Here is a 21,216-nt window from a genome sequence, read left to right on the forward strand (position 1 = left end):
ATATTAGTAAAGCATCAGTATTTCTTTATTTTTAAGGGCCTGCTTAAGGAAAATTCATTTCTATGTAAGAAATTAAATTACTTACATTACATTAAAATACTTAAAATTATTAAGATTGTTTTTGACAATTATTTTTAACTTTCAGTAAATAAAATTTATTCTTTGAACTATATTGTATCATTTATCTAAGATTTAGATTGCTGCAAAATTAAACAAAAGCCCATTAAGCAGTGCACTTAAAAATGTACAAATATAAAATAAAATAAAAAAGAATCTAGGACTTACAGATTTTATATACTCAATGTTGATACGGGTTAATTGATTGATTTTGATACAAAAGAATAACCCTGACTTTTCATTAGCATAATTAGCCATCTTTTATTCCTTCAGTTTACATAAATTTCCTAATGTTTCATTCTCTTGTAATTATTGCTTCTTGTTATAATAATTATATTGACAATAATAATGAAAATAATGATATACCTAAAAGAGCTTTTTGTGTGTGAAGCGCTGTTAAGAGTTTTAATGTATTCTAACTCGTGTCATTTTAACTTCCTCCATATTATGGAATTATAGATGGATTTATTGCTTTTATTTATGACTTGCATTAGGGGAAAAAAGCACATGAAACTAATATTACACTATATGTTAACTAACTGGTATTTAATCAAAAATGTAAGGGGAGAAAAGCATCCTCTCCTTGGCTCTTCTATAAGTGAAGTGTACAGAATTCATAGTACTCTACTGAAGGGCGTTTCTTTGAAACATTGTATTCCATTTATCTGAAGCATATAATTTTTTTTAGACGTTCCCATGGTGTAAAGTTTTTTAGCAGTTGCAGCATGGATGAATTTAAACGTATGGCTTCACAGCCTGAATTTGAATGTCTTCAGAATCAAACCATTTCAAATGTGGGTTACCACACAGCAAGTTCACTCTGTGGCAATGGAATTTTGGAAAACGCAGAACAATGTGATTGTGGTAGTCAAGAGGTTAGTGACAAACATAATAGCTTATCTAAAGATTTTTCTTTGTGTTTCTTCTGTAGCCTTATAAATATAGATGTGATATAAAATGGACTTCTTTTTTCAAATACTGCACAATGGGGCATGTGATAACCGATTCATCCTGAATTTAAAACATTTGAAGAATTTAAGTAAGGGGTAAGCATAGCATGGACTAAAGAGGTAGATTTTCTTCAATGTGTAATCATTAGTAGCAATACCCACTTTTCTGTATCATAAACATGGTTAAAGCCAATATTATAACCATCACTCAGTCATCTCCTGAATTCCGTCAGTGACTACACTGGTTCAGTGCAGGCCATTATAAAAACATTACAATTGTGATAGAATATCTATACACTTAACAGTGTGTCACGTTTTATAAGAATTAGTATAATCCAGACAAGACCCATCACTGTGGAAGTCCAGAACAGTAACACTATGTTCTAAGCATTGCCTGATGAAATTAAATTTGGTCAACTTCCCACAATGGTATATAAAGTAGTAGCTATACTCATTTCTATATGCTGAAGGCAATTAGTGGAAAAAATATTTTAATTATTGTTAATTTGTTATTCACTCTGGGAACAATGGTTTTCAATTCATTATTTCAGTGATATAATGCAAGCCTCTATTCATGACTTCCTCCAGCCCCAGACAGTGCTTATTTTTTCCTCACATGTGTCATTTTACAACTTTGAAATACCTTAAGAGCATAGATGGTTCTTACTTTAACCAATCATTACAGAAGCTACAAATGTGTATCACATCTGAGGACCAAGAAAAAATTTATCAAGTAATAAAACCTAATACAAGAACAAAAATACACAAAAGGCATAAAAAAACAATAGCCAGGTTAGTTCTAATGTTTAATAAGCTCAAACATACATTTTCAGAATGTGTTACTTGCTGCAAAATTTCAATCTATTTCTTTTAAAAAAATAGTTGAGTTTTTAAAAATATAGTAATGATACAGGAGAGCTCGGTTGTTGGCTCATGGAATCAAAGAATGAATCTCATGGACAACAGAGATAGAGGCTTAATAAGCAGGGATACAGAGAAGCTCCCAACAGTGAGAGGTGTCCCCACAGGGTTGCCACTGAGGGCTTTTACAGTCCATCTTTTATAGGAAACTGACCAGGGAACCTGGTACATTTCTTGTCCATTTCAGGGTGGATATTTAGAACAAACATAGTGGACTTGAAACAAACAAGATGTTTTTTTTGTAAATATCCTGAGCACAAACAAGGTGTTCCCTTCTCTCTGGTTAATATCTCCTCCATAACATTTCTCTACATCTGGTATTTCTGTGATTACTTAGTAGCCATTAAAGGAGGATACTCCCTAATTTTTGGAGCTAGGGAGCCAGGTTTATTTTTTGTTTGTTTGTTTGTTTTTACTGTCTTATCTCAGTTTTCTTGGGATGGGTAGGATCCTGACTCTGGGCCTTTCCCTTATCTTTCCCTGACAAGTCCTGTCTGCCCCCTAACTCAATCCTACATCAGTAATAGATTTATGGCAAAAAAAAAAAAAAAGTGTTTATTTGGAGTACTTAATTGCTCAGTTCATGAATAGTTTTTTTCAGAGATTATTCCTGGAACACAAGAGAAGATTCTTTGCTTCTGATAGCCAGTTTGCACTGTTTATATGAACTGATTGATCTGATTTACATGCCTATTTTATCTGGGCACTCTTAGTCTTTATTAAAACCTGGAATAGAGTCACAGTGGACCAAAGGGAAATGGTAGCTTGTCCCACTGGATTTCAAGGGCATCTATTGGAACATGGGAATTTATCTCGGATAGGACACTGCTAATTATAGATGTAAAGATTGTTAAAAACAAGACAACAGGCCCATAGTGGAGTCACTTGGGCTAAGCCTCATGTTATCAAACCAAGGCTTAATTGTTGTTGTTGTTGTTTTTTTTAGGCTTAATTGGTTTTAACTCTCCCAGAAATAGAATCTTAAACCAGTCAATTACCTTATCAGTAATAGTTATTGCCTGATAGACCCCTGCAACCTCCTAAAGGAATGTTAGTTTGCAATAGCAAACATACTTTTTTGCCTTTATTACTTCCTTATTCCTCCTCCCTTCTGCTTCTAAGTCTTTCATTTTGTGTAACTCCTTAGATCTTTCTTTTACTAGACTGGATGCTGCCCAATTTGAATTGATTTTTACTTAGTTTATCTTTTAACAAGACCTACTGCAATAAGCTGCAGTAAGTCTTTACATTCTCTTCTTCCATGTTTATATAATTAACCAGAGTGGTCACTGATAAATGATGCTTAGAGCATGAAGTTGGTTCTTAAGTGACCAAGTGACTCCGTACCCTCAAATCCAGAAAAATTTGCACTGATTCCCCCTAATATGTTAGATGAGCTAATTTTTAGAATTTCATTTGGCTTTTCCTAAATATATCTCTAGTTTCTTCTCTTTCTCATGCATTGAGAATTCTCGGTGTATTTTATTTTTTAAAACTTTTTGTATATTTTTTATTGGAGTTCAATATGTCAACATATAGTATAACACCCAGTGCTGATCCCGTCAAATGCCCCCATCTCAGTGAATTTTAGAGTAACCAACAGTTCTTATTAACAGGGATTTTTCTATCTATTGTTATGGCTATCAGCAGAAGGAAAGTACTTTTATTTTCTTGATAGTGTAGGTGAGTGACCAATAACCACAATAAGCTTTCCTTAATATTACAAAGACCACCAACCTCACTGATGGAACTCATCAGGAATCTCAGCAATGATGATCAAAAACCATTTGTCCTCATTATCACTGAAAACTTCAGAAACCAAGTTAGCTCCACACCTGGCTGGATGATCATAGAATCCATCTGTCTTTATAGGCATTGTGACTTTGTTTTTTGTTTCAGCACAAAGATTCAGGATGTATCTAGGTAGTGTGTATGTATATATGTAAGTATGTACTGTTTTCCTTCTGGCTTGCTGAGTTTTGTTTTGTTTTTTTTAATTTGACTTATGTTATACTTAATTAGATGTGGATAAAAGAAATATTAGGACATTTACATTATCACAGGCAGTTCTACGTTAATTCCATTGATTGGAGGAGTCTAAGTTAATCCCATTAATATCACTATTAAATCCCATTAATTGCACTATTAAATGTATAACAAAGCATCAATCTGCATTTTAAAATCCTTGTAATATTTTACACTCCAATAATCTATGTATGAGAGTGGCAGTTAGTTGTTCCTTATTCTTACCAACTTTTGCTGCTGCCAGTCCCTTACATGTTAGTCATTTCAATGTCTGCTGGTATTTTACTGCAGTTTTTATTCACGTTTCCCTGATGACTAATCATACTGAACAGTGTCTCATGTGGTTATGAGACATCCATAGGTCTATGTCTCCTTTTTGAATGTTCACATATTTTACATATTTTGAGGGTGTTGTTTATGTAGTTATTGGAATTCTTAGTATTAGCCATATGCAAATATGTGTCATGGCTTTGTATTTTGTGTCCTATCAATCCCAAAGTTGTGAAACTTTCTAATAAGTATTCTAGAAGTTTATTGATATTAGCTTTTATGTGTATACCTATAATCCATTTTTAGTAATTTTTGTAGTTTGAATTAGGGAATATATTTTTCTATATGTATATCTAATTTCTTTAGCCCCATTTATTGGAAAATTATCCTTTTTCCACTGAATTACTATGCTACTCTTATCGAAAAACAGTTCATCACATAGTTTGTGTTTTATTGATCGATATATCTATCTTTACACCAATACCAGCCCTTCTTACCCTGATTCACAAAATTAGGTAAATTGTGTCTTCATATTTACTTTTTTCTGAAGATAGATTTGGTGATCTTAGATTTTTGCTGTGTAAAATTTGGAATCAATTTTTCCATTTCTACCCACATTCCCTAAAAAATAAAAAATAAATAAAAACTTTGCTGGAATTGAGACTTTTTTGAATCCATACATGAATTTGTGGGGAAGTGATGTATTCATAATGTGATTTTCAAACTATGAACATGGTATATTATTCCATTTTCTTGGATGTCTCTAATTAAATTAAAACCTGAATATTTCATGTTCCTGCCTGTTACTGTAAATGTTGCACCTTTTAAAAATATCCACTTAAAGTGTCCTTTGCAGGCATATAGAAATAGAATTAAAATGTGAAAGTTGTTGATTCCTGTGATCACCAGCTTAACCTTACTTTGAATGATTGATCCATATTTTGGAAAATACCCACAAAATGTCTAAATTAAAATTATCAAATAATCCCAGTGAATATATGAAAAAAAAATATAATTTGAGTTTAAGAAATAAACATTTTGTACTTTTCAACATATATCAAAATTGATAAAGATAAAAATTATTATATTAAATATTGAAGTGACATTTGATAAAGTTTGGACATCTATACCCTTTTTATTTCTCTAATTTTTCAATAGCATTCCACCGTTACTTGTTTTTTAACGTTCTCACATCCAGGGATGCCTGAGTGGTTCAGTGTTTGAGCATTTGCCTTTGGCTCAGGGCCTGATTCTGGGGTCCTGGGATTGAGTCCCACATCAAGCTCCCTGCAGGGAGCCTGCTTCTCCCCCTGCTTGTGTCTCTTATGAATAAATAAATAAAATCTTTAAAAGAAACTAACATAAATAAATAAATAAATAAATAAATTAATTAATTAATATTCTCACTTTCAGGCCCATTGTGGGGTTCCATTTTTAAACCACAATGCATTGAACATCAATTTCTAAGCCCAGCATTTAGTGTAGCTTTCCATTATACATTGAATATTGTCAAAAGATCCCCTTCCTTATAGGCTCTCTCTTTGATTCTAGCCTTTGGAGGCTTTCTCTTTTGTGACATTGATTTTTGTTTTTTTCCCCGTAATATTTAGTGTGTGTTCAATCTTCTGTCTTCATGAAATACTCTTGATAATTTTTATTAAAAGCTTTATATTATAAAGCATAATACATTCTTTTAATAATGAAACATAAAAATGGAAAAATATCTGACTCCTGCAAATATTAAAATATGTTATATGATAACATTTTAAAATATACTTTGATATACAGTTGGTATAATTGAAGACACTGACATTATATCTAATTTTATAGAGGATGTTATATGACAATCCAGGTATTACAGAAGATCAGGAATAAATTATTATCCTATAAAAGCAATTGATAAATTTAACTTCTGTTTTGGGAAAAAGATACATCATTATAGCTTCTTTCACAACACACTACTCAAACCATTCAATATAAAAATAAATAAATGAATACATAGTATATATAACACAAATATTTTGCACACACACACTAAGACTCACATATTTACTGGATATAGAGTGGAAGAATGTTTTATCCATAAACTCAAGAACAAACCACAAAAAAAGATGATAGTTCTCAGACAGCATGAGTGTACCATTTCACAATCTCACAAATCTAACAGTTACCAAAACAAACAAACCCAAAATGCACCAAAACAAAAGTTGTCAATGACAAATTGTGAAACATACTTAAGATGTATTAGTGGCCAACGGTTAAAATAATTCATATAAAAATGCTTACAAATAAAGGGAATAAACAGAGTACAATAAAATATATGCATAAAAATATAAAATAAATGAGAACGTGCATTTTTGTAAAATTTATAGCACATTGGTAATGAAAATAATAAAATCGAAACAGATGTAGTTATTTTTGCCTATCGCTTGTAGCACTTAGTTATTTTTGCCTATCGCTTTGCTAATTTTTAAATATTACTATCAGTTTTGTGAAAAATCACTCTTTCACTGAACAGATAGGTATATAGAAATAAGGAAATAATAGTATGTTATAGTCTAATATTTTTGGACTGTGTCTTAGTAACTTATAGAATTAATCTTTAATATAAGATCTTAGAGCTAAAAATAATAACATTTTCATAGACACATCCTTTAAATAATAAAATATAATTTAGAAACCTCTATTTTGTCACATTCATAAATATATTATCAAAATGATAACTTGAGGAGAATTGATAAGATGAAAAAGTACTTATGACATAATAAATGGAAAAATATTTTTTAAATTATAGTGCATATATTTATGAACACAAAGAAGATTGACAGAAATTCTATTAAAATTTTAACAGTTCAGTTTCTTAAGCATGGAATTATAAATAATTTCATTACTATCTTTTTTTTTCCTATACTGGAAATATATTAGTTTTAAATGAAGTCGTGTTAAGAATAAACACAGAGGGCAACTCCAGTGGCTCAGCGCTTTAATGCTGCCTTTGAGCTCAGGGCCTGATCCTGGAGACCCAGGATCGAGTTCCACGTGGGGCTCCCTGCATGGAGCCGGCTTCTCCCTCTGCCTGTGTCTCTGCCTCTCTCTCTCTCTTTTTCTCTCTCTCTCTCTCCCTTTCTCTCTCTCTCTCTCATGAATGAATAAATAAAATCTTAAAAAAGAAAAAAATAATAAATACAGAAGTAAAAATCATACTATGGTTGTAATTAACTAAGAGATTATAGTATATTTTGACAATAAATAATTTCTTTGATTGAAAATTCCTATTATTGTATATTTACTTTTAGCAGTGCAAAAAATATGAAAAATGCTGTAATCCTGAAGATTGTACTCTGCTTGAATTTGCAGAGTGTGGCACTGGACCATGCTGTAATAAAGATACTTGTCAGGTAAGCTTTCAAATTATTGCAGTATTTTCTTTTATGATTTTTTTTCTGTTCTTGTGCATTCACTTATTTCTTTCTTACTTTTTTTACACAACTTTCAAATATGTAGCTTAAAATACTTGATTCATACACAGTTGAATTCAGAATTCAGATGTCATTAGATCTTTCTCAACCTCCTTCTTATCTTTGCTTTCAGTGTATTGTTTCAGTCTCTACTCAAGATCCCTCAGGTTATCCAATACCAATTCCAGATTATTTGGGCATGATGGATTCCTCTTGGTCATACCTGAGTTCATATCTGAATGTAGCTTTCATGACCCAACAATTCACAACAAAATTACAAATAAGCCACCCAGTGCATGGTTGACATAAAATGTTTGAAAAAACATACAATAATAATAATAATCTAATTTTGAGAATAGCAGAAAAAAGAGTCCATGTAGTATAGTCAGCAAGGTGTAGCATGTCTAATACTGAAGTTCTATGCAAGGACTCCTGGTCCCAGAAGTGGATTGAATCATTGGCTTCCCTTGGCAAGTTTTCCATTCAATTTTCCTTTATCGTCACACTAAAAGGAGACGAGTAAGACTTGTGTTTTGAGGATTACTTCATTGTAGCATCTTGACACCTTTTTGTCACTTTCAGGCATCAACAACTGTCATAGAAGCTGATTCATTAGAGATCTTGATTGGCAGGTTTTCTGTAAATGAAATCTCTCCAAACGTCATTCTATTTTGTTCTGTGTGTGTTCCTTTTCACTCCATGTGCTAGTAATTAAAGCCAGTGGTCACTTGTCTTCAAGGAGCATGAATAAAAAGGCAAGCCTAGAGTTTCTACTACCTAACAATAAACATTCTTTCCTTCACCGGAGCTCCCATCTTGGCCTTGGTCTCCAAATCAGGGGAATTGAACAATAAGGCTTTTCTACACAGTCCCTTGCCCTTTCCCTTACACATGGGGATAATTCCTACATTTGGTAGAGCCTTTAAAAAAATTAAGGTGAAGATCCCATACCATAACGTTTGCCATTTTCAGATGAACAATTTAGGGGCATTCAGTACATTTACGATGCTGTGAAACTGCCACCTCTACCTAGTTCCAAAACATGTTCCTCATGCAAACAGGAGACTCCCGCCCATTAAGCACTTGTTCTCCTTTCTCCCTCCCGCTCAGTCCCTGGCAACCACCAATTTGTGTTCTGACTGGAGTAACATATTTTGGATATTTCATATAAGTAGAAGCATAGAATATGTGACATTTTGTGTCTGGCTTTCTTAACATAGTGTAGAAGATTCAACAACTTTGTAGCATATATATCAGTGCTCCTTTATATGGCTGAAAATCTTCCACTATATGAATATACCACAATTTGTTCATCTATTCATCCATTGATGGACATTTGGGTTTTTTCCAATCTATTTCAATTGAGCTTTTAAGTAAATTCATAACTTAAGTAGTTAAAAATGTAATAATAATGGAAATGACAGAAATCTATTATTCTTGTTTAAGTTTTTTTTTTACACTTTTGGTTTACTACTTTACAAAAATAATTGTTTTTCTTTGTCTCACAGATATCCACCAAAGGAACTGTATGTCGGGAAAGTAAAGATCCCTGTGATTTTCCAGAATTTTGTGATGGAATACATGAGTATTGCGTACCTGATGTGCAATCTGCTGATTTAGAACCATGCAGTAATAACACTGCTTATTGCTATGAGGGAAAATGCCGAGATACAGATAAACAGTGTGCAGAGTTATTTGGAAAATGTAATGGGTGTGCTTTTTTTCTGGGGTTCATTTTTATTATTTAATTGTGTATTTTTTTTCAGTAATGTTAACATACAGGGTTATATTAGTTTCAGGTGTAAAATATAGTGACTTAACAATTCTATATATTACTCAGTGCTCATCATGATAAGCGTACTCTTTAACATCCATCCCCCCCCAACTACCTTCCCTCTGGTTAACTATCAGTTTGTTCTCTATAGTTAAGAGTCTATTTATTGGTTTGTGTGTGTGCCTCTTTCTTTTGTTCCCCCTCTGTTAGTTTTGTTTCTTAAATTCCACATATGAGTGAAATCATGTGGTATTTTTCTTTCTAAGATTGATATATTTGCTTAGCATAAATTATACTCTCTAGCTCCATCCATATTATTGTAAACAGCAAGATTTCATTCTCTTTTTTTGTGGCTGAACAACATTCCATTGTCATATATACCACTTATTCTTTATCCATTCAATTGATGGACATTTGGGCTGCCTCCATAATTTGGTTATTGTGAATAATGCTGTTGTAAACCTAGAAAGGCATGTATTTTTTTGAATTAATGTTTTTGTAATTTGGGGGTAAACACCCAAGTAGTATAATTATTGGATCACAGAATAGTTCTATTTTTAGCTTTGTGAGGAATCTCCACACTGATTTCCACAGTGGCTGCACCAGTTTCGATGCTCAAGAGTGCAAGAAGATTTTATCCATATCTTCACAAACACTTGTTGTTTCTTGAATTTCAATTTTTAAATTTTCTTAAATTTAAATTCAGTTAATTATATACAATGTGTTATTTGTTTCAGAGGTAGAGGTCAGTGATTCATCAGTTTTATATAATACCCAGTGCTAATTATATCACATGCCCTCCTTCATGTCTTTCACCCAGTATCTGATCCCCCACTCTCCTCCCTTCCAGCAACCATTAGTTTGTTTCCTGCGATTAAGAGTTTCTTATGGTTTGTCTCCCTCTTTGCTTTCATCTGGTTTTAATTTCCTTTCCCTATGATCCTCTGTTTTGTTTGTTAAATTCCATAAATGAGTGAGATCATATAATTGTCTTTCTCTGATTCTTACTTCACATAGCATAATATCCTCTGGTTCCATACATGTCATTGCAAATGGCAAGATTTCATTTTCTCAATGTCTGAGTAGTATCCCATTGTGTGTGTGTGTGTGTGTGTGTGTGTGTGTGTGTGTGTGTATAATCTTCTTTATCCATTCACCTGTGGAAGAACATCTGGACTCAATCCATGGTTTGGATATTGTAGAGATTGCTGCTATAAATATTGGGATACAAGTGCCCCATCAGATCACTATAGTTCTATCCTTGGGGTAAATACCCAGTAGTGCAATTGCTGGCTCATAGGGAGGGTAGCTCTATTTTCAACTTTTTGAGGAACCTCCATGCTTTTCCAGAGAGGCTAAACAAGCTTGCATTCCCACCAGTATATAAGAGGTTCCCCTTTCTCTGTATCCTCTCCAACATCTAACACTTTCTGACTTATTGTGGATTTGATGTGTATTTCCCTGATGCTGAGTGATGTGGAGTATTTTTCCATGTATCTGTTGAACATTGGCATGTCACCTTTGCAGAAATGTCTGTTCCTGTCTTCTGCCCATTTCTTGATTTGATTATTTGTTCTTTGGGTGTTGAGTTTGATAAGTTCTTTATAGATTTTGGATACTAGCCCTTTATCTGATAAGGCATTTGTGAATAATATCTCCTCGCTCCATAGTTTGTCTTTTGGTCTTGTCATTTGTTTTATTTGCTATGCAAAAGCTTATTATCTTGATGAAGACCCAATAGTTAATTTTTCCTTGTTTCTCTTGCATTGGGAGACATGTTTAGCAAGAAGTTACTGAGGCTGAGGTCACAGAATTGGCTGCCTGTGTTCTCCTCTAGGATTTTGATGGATTTCTATCTTACATTTGTGCTTGCCATCCATTTTGAGTCTATTTTTGTGTATGGTGTGAGGAAATGGTCCAGTTTCATTCTTCTGCATGTAGCTGTCAAATTTTCCCAACACCATTTGTTGAAGAGACTGTCTTTTTTTCCATTGAATATTCTTTCCTGCTTTGTCAAAGATTAGTTGACCATAGTGTTGAGGGTTCACTTTTGGTTCTCTATTTTGTTCCATTGATCTATGGCTCTGTTTTTGTGCCAGTACCATACTGTCTTGATGATTATAGATTTCTAATAGAATGCAAAGTCTGGAATTGAGATGCCACCAGCTTCAGTTTTCTTTTTCAACATTCCTTTGGTATTTGGGGTCTTAGTCTTGTTGATCTGTTCTACTGTTCTTTTGGTTTCTATTTCATTGATTTCTGCTCTAATATTTATTAATTCTCTTCTGCTGGGCTTAGGCTTTAGTATGTTCTTTCTCTAGCTCCTTTAGGTGTAAGGTTGGGTTGTGTACTTGAGACCTTTCTTGTTTCTTGAGAAAGGCTTGATTGCTATATACTTCCCTCTTATGACCACCTTTGCTGCATTTCAAAGGTATTAAACAGTTGTGTTTTCATTTTTATTTGTTTCCATGAATTTTTAAAATTCTTCCCTAATTTTACAGGTTGACCCATTCATTCTTTAGTAGCATACTCTTTAACCTCCATATATTTGAGTTCTTTCTAAATTTCCTCTTGTGATTGAGTCCAAGTTTCAAAGAATTGTACTGAAAATGTGCAGGGAATAATCCCAATCTTTTGGTAGCAGTTGAGGCCTGAGTTGTGACCCAGTATATGATCTATTCTGGAGAATGTTCCATGTGCACTTGAGAAGAATGTTTATTTTATTGCTTTAATGTGGAATATTCTGAATATATCTGTGGAGTCCATCTAGTCCAGTGTATTATTCAAAGCTGTTGTTTCCTTGTTGATCTTCTGCTTGGGTAATCTGTCCATTGTAATCAGAGGGATGTTAAAGTTCCCCACTATTATTATATTATTATCAATGTGTTTCTTTAATTTGGTTATTAATTGGCTTATATAACTGGCGCTCCCATGTTAGGGGTACAAATATTTACAATTGTCAGAGCTTCTTGCTGGATATACCCTTTATGATATAGTGTCCTTCTTCATCTCTTATTATAGGCTTTGCTTTAAAATCTAATTGTGTGGTATAGGGTTGCTACCCCAGCTTTCTTTTGATGTCCATTAGCATTCCAAATGGTTCTCCATGCCTCACTTTCAATCTGGAGGTGTCTTTGAGTCTAAAATGATTCTCTTGCAGACAGCATATCAATGAGTCTTGCTTTTTCATCCAATCTGAAAACCTGCATCTTTTGATTTGAACATTTAGCCTATTTACATTCAGAGTAATTATTGAAAGATATGAATGAATTTAGTGCCATTGTATTACTTGTAAAGTCACTGTTTCTGTATATTCTCCCTGTTCTTTTCTGGCCTGTATTACTTTTAGGCTTTAATCCCCTTTAATGTTTCTTATAGGGCTGATTGAGTAATCACAAATTCTTTTAGTTTCTTTTGTCCTGAATGCTTTTTTATCTCTTCTCTTTTAAATAAGAGCCATGCTGGATAAAGTATTCTTGGCTGTATATTTTTCTCATTTAGCACCCTTAATATATCATACCAGTCCTTTCTGGCATGCCAGGTTTCCATAGATAGGTCTACTATCAATCTAACATTTCTACTATTGTAGGTTAAGAACCTCTTGTCTTGAGAGGCTGTCAGGATTTTCTCTTTGTCCCTGAGTTTTGCAAGTTTCACTACTATATGTCTAGGTGTTGACCTATTTTTATTGATTTTAAGGGGGTGGGGTCCTCTGTGCCTCCTGGACTTATGTGCCTGTTTCCTTACTCATATTAGGGAAGTTCTCCACTATAATTTGCTCCAATATACCTCCTGCCCCTCTCTTTCCTCTTCTGGGATCCCAATGATTCTAATATTATTTCACCTTATTGTATCATTTATTTCTTGAATTCTTCCCTCATGATAGAGTAGTTGTTTATCTCTCCTTTTCTCAGCTTCTTTATTCTCTATCATTTTGTCTTCTGAACCACTAATTCTCTCTTCTGCCTCATTTATCCCAGCAGTTAGAAACTCTATTTTTGATTGCATCTCATTAATAGCCTATTTTATTTTGACTTAATCAAATTTTAGTTCTTTTATTTCTCCAGAAAGGGATTCTCTACTGTCTTCTGTGCTTTTTTTCAAGCCTAGCTAGCATCTTTACAATCATTTCTCTGAACTCTAGTTCCAATATCTTACTTACATCCATATGGATTAGGTCCCTGGCAGTTAGTACTGCCTCTTGTTCTATTTTTTGAGGTGAGTTTTTCTGTCCTCATTCTCTCCAGAGAAGAATAGATGAACAAGTGAACAAAATACTAAAATGGTAACAATGACCCCAGAGAATACATTAAACAAATCAGAAGAGACCTGAAATTAAAAGAAAAATTAAAACAAAAAAGAGAATATAATCAGACAAATGAATTGAACAGAGTGATACACTGGTTCCTGTGTGTATTTTGGTCTGTTTGTTAGAAAACTAGATCCTAAAATTGTAAAGAAAGAAAAATTTATATAGGTACAAAATAAAGTTAAATATAATGAAATGATAGAATATAATTGTAAAAATTAAAACAAAAAAAGAAGGAATGTAAACAAACAGATGAACAGAACAATACAGTAAATCCTGGGTGTATTTTTGTTTGTTAGAAGAGACTACATCCTAGAATTGTAAAAAAGAAAATATATATATATATATACAAAAATAAAATTAAATGCATTGAAAGGGTACAATGTAGCTGTAGAGATGTTTCAGTTTTGGTAGGTTATACATTTCTAGGAATTTTTCCATTCTTTCTAGGTTGTCCAAATTGTTGGCATATAATTTTTCATAATATTTGCTTACAATTCTATGTGTTTCTGTGATGTCATTTTTAAGTTTTCCTTTTCATTTCTGATTTGGGGGTGTCTTTCTCTCCCCCCCTTTTTTGGATGAGTATGGTTAAAAGTTTATCAATTTTGTTGATATTTTCAAAGAACAAGCTCTTGATTTATTGATGTTTTACTATTTCTTTAGTTTCTATATCACTTATTTCTGCACTAATCTTTATTATTTCCTTCCTTATGCTGGTTTTGGGTTTTGTTTGTTATTCTTTTTGTAGATCCTTTAGTACAGGGTTAGGCTGTTTATTTGAGGTTTTTCTTGCTTCTTGAGGTAGACCTGAATTGCTGTAAACTCTCCTAGAACTGCTTTTTTTCTGCATCCCAGAGATTTTGGACTATTGTGTTTTCATTTTCATTTGTTTCCATGTGCTTTTTGATATCTTTGATTTCTTGGTTGACCCATTTATTGCTTAGTAGCATGTCATTTAATTTCCATGTATTTATACTCTCACCAGATTTTTTTTCTTGTGGCTGACTTCTGGTTTCATAGTATTGTGGTAAAAAGACGCATGATATGACTTCAATCTTCTTGAATTTGTTGAGGCTCTTTTTGTGGGCTACTAGGTGATGTATTCTGTAGACTGTCCCATGTGCCCTTGAAAAAATGTGTATTCTGCTGTTTTAGGATGGACTGTTCTGCATATATCTGTTAAATTCATCTGGTCCAGTGCGTCATTCAAAGCCCCTATTTCCTCATTGTATTGCTGTTTGATCTGTCCATCAGTGTAAGTGTGGTGTCAAATTCTCCCATTGTTGTTGTATTACTATTGATTATTTTCAGCTATTATTTCTTCAAACAGAAATTCCACTCCCTTTTCTCTCTCTTCTTCTAGGATCCTTATAATGCAAATGTTTCATGCTTGATGCAGACACTAAGTTCCCTAAGACTGTTCTCAATTGCATTATTATTTTTACTCTCATTTTGTCAGCTTGATTACTCTCCAGTACTCTGTCCTCCAGGTTATTAATTCTTTCTTCTGTTTTATCTAGCCTATTATTTATTGTATTGGGTATATTTTTAATTTCATTTATTGTGTTCTTTATCTGATTGGGTTCTTAAAAAATTTTTTTGTTAAGAGTCTCACTGATATCCTCCACTATTTTCTCAAGTCCAATGAGTATCTTTATGATTACCACTTTAAATTCTCTATCAGGTATATTATTTACATCTGTTTTGGTTAAGTTTCTTACTGTGGCTTGGTATTTTTCTTTCATTTGGGGCACAGTCCTCTGTCACCTCATTTTGTCTAACTCTGAGTTTGTTTCTCTGGTTAGGAAAGTCAGCTATTTCTCTTACTACTGTAAGTAATGGCCTTATGAAGAAGTACTTCATTAGTACTCTACAGTGCAGAGTTCCCTGTTCCCCAGGACCTCAGGCTTCAAGAAGTGTCTCCTGTATGTGTTGGCTATGCCTTGACTCTTTTTCCTTCAGTAAGGTTGTCTGCAGAGGGTCTCTTTGTCTGTTGTGGGCAGTGTTTGGTCCGTGGCTAGGTGCAGCACATTTTAACAAGGTGGGTGCTGGTCTGCTTGTGAAATGAAACCTGCTGCCACACCACCACAGGAACTGAGGTCCCATAAAACACATGGGTCCATTGACTGGGTATTGGTAGGGTTTCCACTAGTCTTTCCTGGGGTGGAGGCCCATGGATTTAGGACTGAGGCAAGCATGACTGGAAAGGGCCTCTCCTCTGAAGTGAGAGGGGTGGGGCTTGGTGTAAGCAAATTAAATAGCAACTGTTTGCACCATACCATTTCTTGCAGATAGCACCATGTTTATACTGGGGGTTTGAGGAGGGAAATGGCACCTGACAGCTTTTATTCCTGGAGGTATTTTTCCATGATCTTGCTTCTCTGGACAATGCTCCAAGATGAGTAAATCTTTCTCCCTCATGTTTGCCTATGGTGTTTTTCAAACTGCTACTTCCATGCTGTAAGTCTTTTGACTGTTTGTCCTGCTGTCTGAATGAAGACTCAGCTTCCTAATGCCCTCTGGGTTCAAACAGAGCCTAGCTGCTGATTTTTAAAATTCTAAGCTTTAAGTCCTGCTGGTTGTAAGAATTTATAAAATGTGGCTCCTCTTGCTTTCAAAGCCAAATATTATGGGAATTTGTCTTTCCTGTGTGGGCTCCTCAGGGATTCATTTTTAAACTATATTTTCCTAAAATCAGTAATCTACCATATAGCCATGATAAAAGATATTGTTTGTGTAAATCCAAATTTGAAAATAAAATTGCAAGTCAAAACAATCTCAAACTACATGAAGAAGTAGATAGATCTAATAATTACAGGGCAAAGAGAAAATAAGATATTAGTTAAATTTCAGGTGATTGGTGGAAAAAGAGTAGAATATTAGAATTACAGATAAAGGAGTAAATGATTTATTTCTTAATAATTTCTTCACTATGATAGCAATTTTCTTATTCCCAAGTGGATAGTTTTTAGTAACTCTTCTTCTTGTATAGCCAGTAGATTACACCAAAAATGTATAGTAGCTGACACTGACTGGGCATTGCTTCATCTAGATGTCTCCATATTAGTTTACTATACTTTTAGTTTTTATTTTTTTAAGATGAGTAATTGGAACTTTATATTTTTCAGTTGCAAAGGGTTCTACTTCTGTGTGCACACAAGAAGTGAATATGCAGGATGATGATTTTGGAAACTGTAGAGGAGGATTTTGTAATTCTAGGTGTGTATTTAGAAAATTATAAATTTTCCAATTTTGTTGGTATGTTTGTACTGCAGAGAGTTGCTTAATGCAAGTGAGAAATAAATGTATTATGTACAGATAGATATTCATGTTCCACTTCCTAAGATTGTTTTGTTCTGAATAGCTTTTATCTGTAACATTTTCAATTAATTTCATATTTTGAACAGTTATTTCCCTAATATTTTCATCCCTAGTGTCATATAAATACTTTTTTCTGCCTTATATTGTTAGGGATATCTTATGTGGAAAGATAGTTTGTCACTGGACACATTTAGAAATAATACCATTTAAAAAATTTGATATTCAGTATACTTACATGGAAGGCCATTTGTGTGTCTCTGCACATTTGAGAACACCAGCAGCACATATAAGCGACGATATTACCTATACATCAAATGGCACTATGTGCGGTCCAGATAGGGTAAGTAAAAATTTGACTTGATAAAGTATGGGAGTGTGTGTGTGTGTGTGTGTGTGTGCACATACACACATATGAGAGAGACAGAAAAGACCTTAATATTATAATTAACATTACAAATTTTGGTTACTATATCATGACCTTAAGCTTTAAAATTCAGAATTTCTGTTGGTCAAAGGAACACATGCTTCAGTATCATTTTGTTTATTATGAATTTTGATATAGATATTTAAACTTGTTTTCTCATACTTGAGAATATTAGCCTCTTAATTAGGCTAGGATCTGGTTTGCAAAAATTGATATAAACAACCAAAAAAATAGGTGAAAACAATCTCAATAATAAGAACAAAGAACACAAAATAGCCAAGTATTTAGTCCAGCAATTATTGACAGGAAGAATTAATTTGGTTGTAATGAAAATAAAACAGTTATTTGCTCATTAGCCAAATCCCCTAGTTGTTTTTCCAAAAGCATAACAAATACTTGTTAAAAATTTGGTCCTCCCACAAGACACAATAAAGAAATGGAGTTTAAGCCTTATTTATTTTTCTTTTTCTTAAATAGCTTAAGAAACAAATAAAGGACTGTTAAACTACTACCGTTGAAAAACTAACTAATGTAAAACACTACTCAAGTATTTCACATTTGAATTTAGATAATTTACATTGAGATGCAAAATTTTAAGAAACAAAAAATAGAGAAAAATGGAAATGAATAGTAAATTTATCTCAAAATGGGAAAACATATTCTCACATAAAAATAATGAAATAATCAAAGGGAACACACTAGTGCTGACCCCTTTATAATAGTTCATTCTGGGGATGCCTGGGTGGCTCAGCAGTTGAGTGCCTGCCTTTGGCCCAGGGCACGATCTTGGGGTCCTGGTATGGAGTCCCACATCAGTCTCCCTGCATGGAGCCTGCTTCTCCCTCTGCCTGTGTCTCTGCCTCTCTCTCTCTCTCTCTGTTGCTCATGAATAAATAAATAAAATCTTAAAAAAATAATAATATGTTATTCTTTTAAAGACATTTCAGACAAACTGAAAAAAATGTTTACAATGAATGTGAGAGATTAAATACATAAATTTATCAGCTAATTTAAGCATTCATCAATTAGGAGGGAAAAAAACACTTAAATGGTATACATGTGGTATAACATACAAAAATAATTTGGTCTTTGTCCCTTATTTCTAGCACAGAGCTCCTAAACTCCTTGGAATTTCATGAGTGATAGGAATGTTTTTTGTTATTCAGAAAAAGCCTCTTTCAATCAAAGTAATTTACACTTAACAAAGTGACAGAATGGGGCCTCTAGGATAACTTTATGATGGAGCTGATCACTAGTAAGACCAAGTGATTAAATTTTAGCTTCATCAGGGATCCCTGGGTGGCGCAGCGGTTTGGCGCCTGCCTTTGGCCCAGGGCGCGATCCTGGAGACCCGGGATCGAATCCCACGTCAGGCTCCCGGTGCATGGAGCCTGCTTGTGTCTCTGCCTCTCTCTCTCTCTCTCTGTATGACTCTCATAAATAAAAAAAAAAATTTAAAAAAAAATTTTAGCTTCATCATAAGCTTCAGGAAGGGAAGTAATATGGTTAAGAGATTGAACACTATAAAAACTTTTGAATGATGAGATTTGGTGTTCTTGGGTTGGTGAAATAAATACAAACTACATGAATATCCAGCTAGTTTTTGTCTAATCAAATAGGAGTTAAAAATAATAACTGATGATGAGAAGCATAACTTATTACCATCCTAAAACAAATATAACTGGGCACATTCTTTCTGGAAAGTGATTTAGAAATATGTATGGAGTCAATATGTTATTATACATTTTATTGACTTTTAAAAATTACATTTTGTTACTATTTTTAACTCACAAACAGTTAAAATATAACATTACCTTAGTTTCAGGTGTACAACATAGGGGTTCAATATTTGTATATATTGTGAAATGACCAATGCAAGAAGTCTAGTTAACATCCATTACTGTATAGTCATGAAATTTTTTTTATTATATTGAGAACTTTCAAATTTTACTCTCTTAGCAAGTTTCAAATATGCAATACAGCGTTAACTCTTGTCACCATACTATACTATACTCTTCATTGTATATTTATTTACTTTATAACTGAAAGTTTGTAATTTTTGGCTCTGACACCTACTTTATCTACTCCCTCAAATACCCATCATCGGAATCATGGGAACCAACCTGTTCTCTGCATCTATGAGCTCATATTTTGTTGTTGTTTAAATTACACATGGAAGTAAGATCACACAATATTTGTCTTTCTCTGTCTGACTAATTTCAATCAGCTAATGTTCTCAAGGTCCATTCATGTTGTCACAAATGGCAAGATTTAATTCATTTTTATGGATGAATAATATTCCATTCTGTATATTTGCTACATTTGATCCATCCATTCATTCACTTCAGTTGCTTGCATATCTTGGCTATGTAAATAATTCTGCAATGAACATGCAGGTGGGTATATATTTTTGAGTTACATGTTTTCATTTATTTTGGATAAATACTTTTGGATATATATTTTTGGATAAATACTTTTGGATATATATTTTTGAGTTACATGTTTTCATTTATTTTGGATAAATACTCAGAAGTGGAATTGCTGTATTATGTGATGTTTCCATTTTTTTATTTTTGTAAGAACCTCCATACTATTTTCTATAGTGGCTGCACTCATTTACATTTCTATCAATAGTGCACAAGGGCTGCCTTTTCTCTACATTTTCAAAAATGTTTGTTATTACTTTTTGTCATGATAAAAGCCATTTTAAGATCCTAGGAAAATAGGAGAAAGAATTTAAGGATGGAAAAGTATTTCAGGAAATAATGTTTGGTATGTCTCCAAATTTGGCAAAAGGTAAACACACAGATACAAAAAGCAAAGAACATCATATAGGATGAACCCAGCAAATCCTCAGCAGGATACAGCATAATGAGATTTCTGAAAATTAAAGGCAAAGAAAAAGAATCTTAAAAATAATGAGAGTAAAATAACATGTACAGGAAAAAATACAATTACAATGGTAACAAGTAAAATAAAGCAATATGGGACCTAGGCATACAAATGCCACAGAAGATTGCCATGGTTCTTTGTCCCACTGCTCCATAACTAAAAGCTTTAGAGATCACTCCTCTCTCCATCAGTGATTCTCTGCCTGGGGAAGTCTGATCACTAGCTTATGCCCATCTGACCAATGTGCCAATGGAGGGAAAAGAAAAGAGTGAAGGAGAAAGAAAAGAGAAGGGAGAGGAAGGGAAGGAAAAGAAAGAAGGAAAATGGTTCCTACTTGGTTAGTAGGAACTTTAAGTTGGCAGGACTTTTTACTCCCACACCAATTAAAAACAAAACAAAACAAAACTGGAGTAGAATTCAGTGATTCATCAGTTACATGTAACACCCAGTGCTCTAATCCAGAAACCAAAATTGCACTGTTAGTTAACTACCTAGAATTAAAAACAAACAAAAAAACAATTAATTGACAAACCTCCATATGACAGGGACTTGTCACAAACAGTCTTCATTTCGGAAGTGGCCATTTAGGCTGTGGTACATTCCGTAGTTCAATAGGATAGTGACTCCTAGAGGACAGACCACTTGGAAAGCCTAAATTCTATAGTCATCATTAATTCAATTGCTTTAGGAAACAAAATACCTTTCTAATTTTTCCCTTGGGATAAAAATGTTGTGTTGGCTGCATTTTGTAA

At 33.5% G+C, this 21,216-nt stretch overlaps 1 protein-coding gene across 1 annotated transcript in view; it reads left to right on the top strand.

Moving 5' to 3' along the window:
• Positions 1-21,216, top strand: part of LOC112916144 (A disintegrin and metallopeptidase domain 3-like) — a 107,640-nt gene that overhangs the window by 70,528 nt on the left and 15,896 nt on the right. Inside the window, exons 12-16 of the mRNA XM_072763473.1 lie at positions 806-992; positions 7,580-7,681; positions 9,250-9,445; positions 16,956-17,046; positions 17,299-17,488. Coding sequence (XP_072619574.1) covers positions 806-992; positions 7,580-7,681; positions 9,250-9,445; positions 16,956-17,046; positions 17,299-17,488 — 766 coding nt within the window. The remainder of the gene's footprint in view (positions 1-805; positions 993-7,579; positions 7,682-9,249; positions 9,446-16,955; positions 17,047-17,298; positions 17,489-21,216) is intronic.

Source organism: Vulpes vulpes, chromosome 7, assembly GCF_048418805.1.
Source record: "Vulpes vulpes isolate BD-2025 chromosome 7, VulVul3, whole genome shotgun sequence".
Taxonomy (NCBI): domain Eukaryota; kingdom Metazoa; phylum Chordata; class Mammalia; order Carnivora; family Canidae; genus Vulpes; species Vulpes vulpes.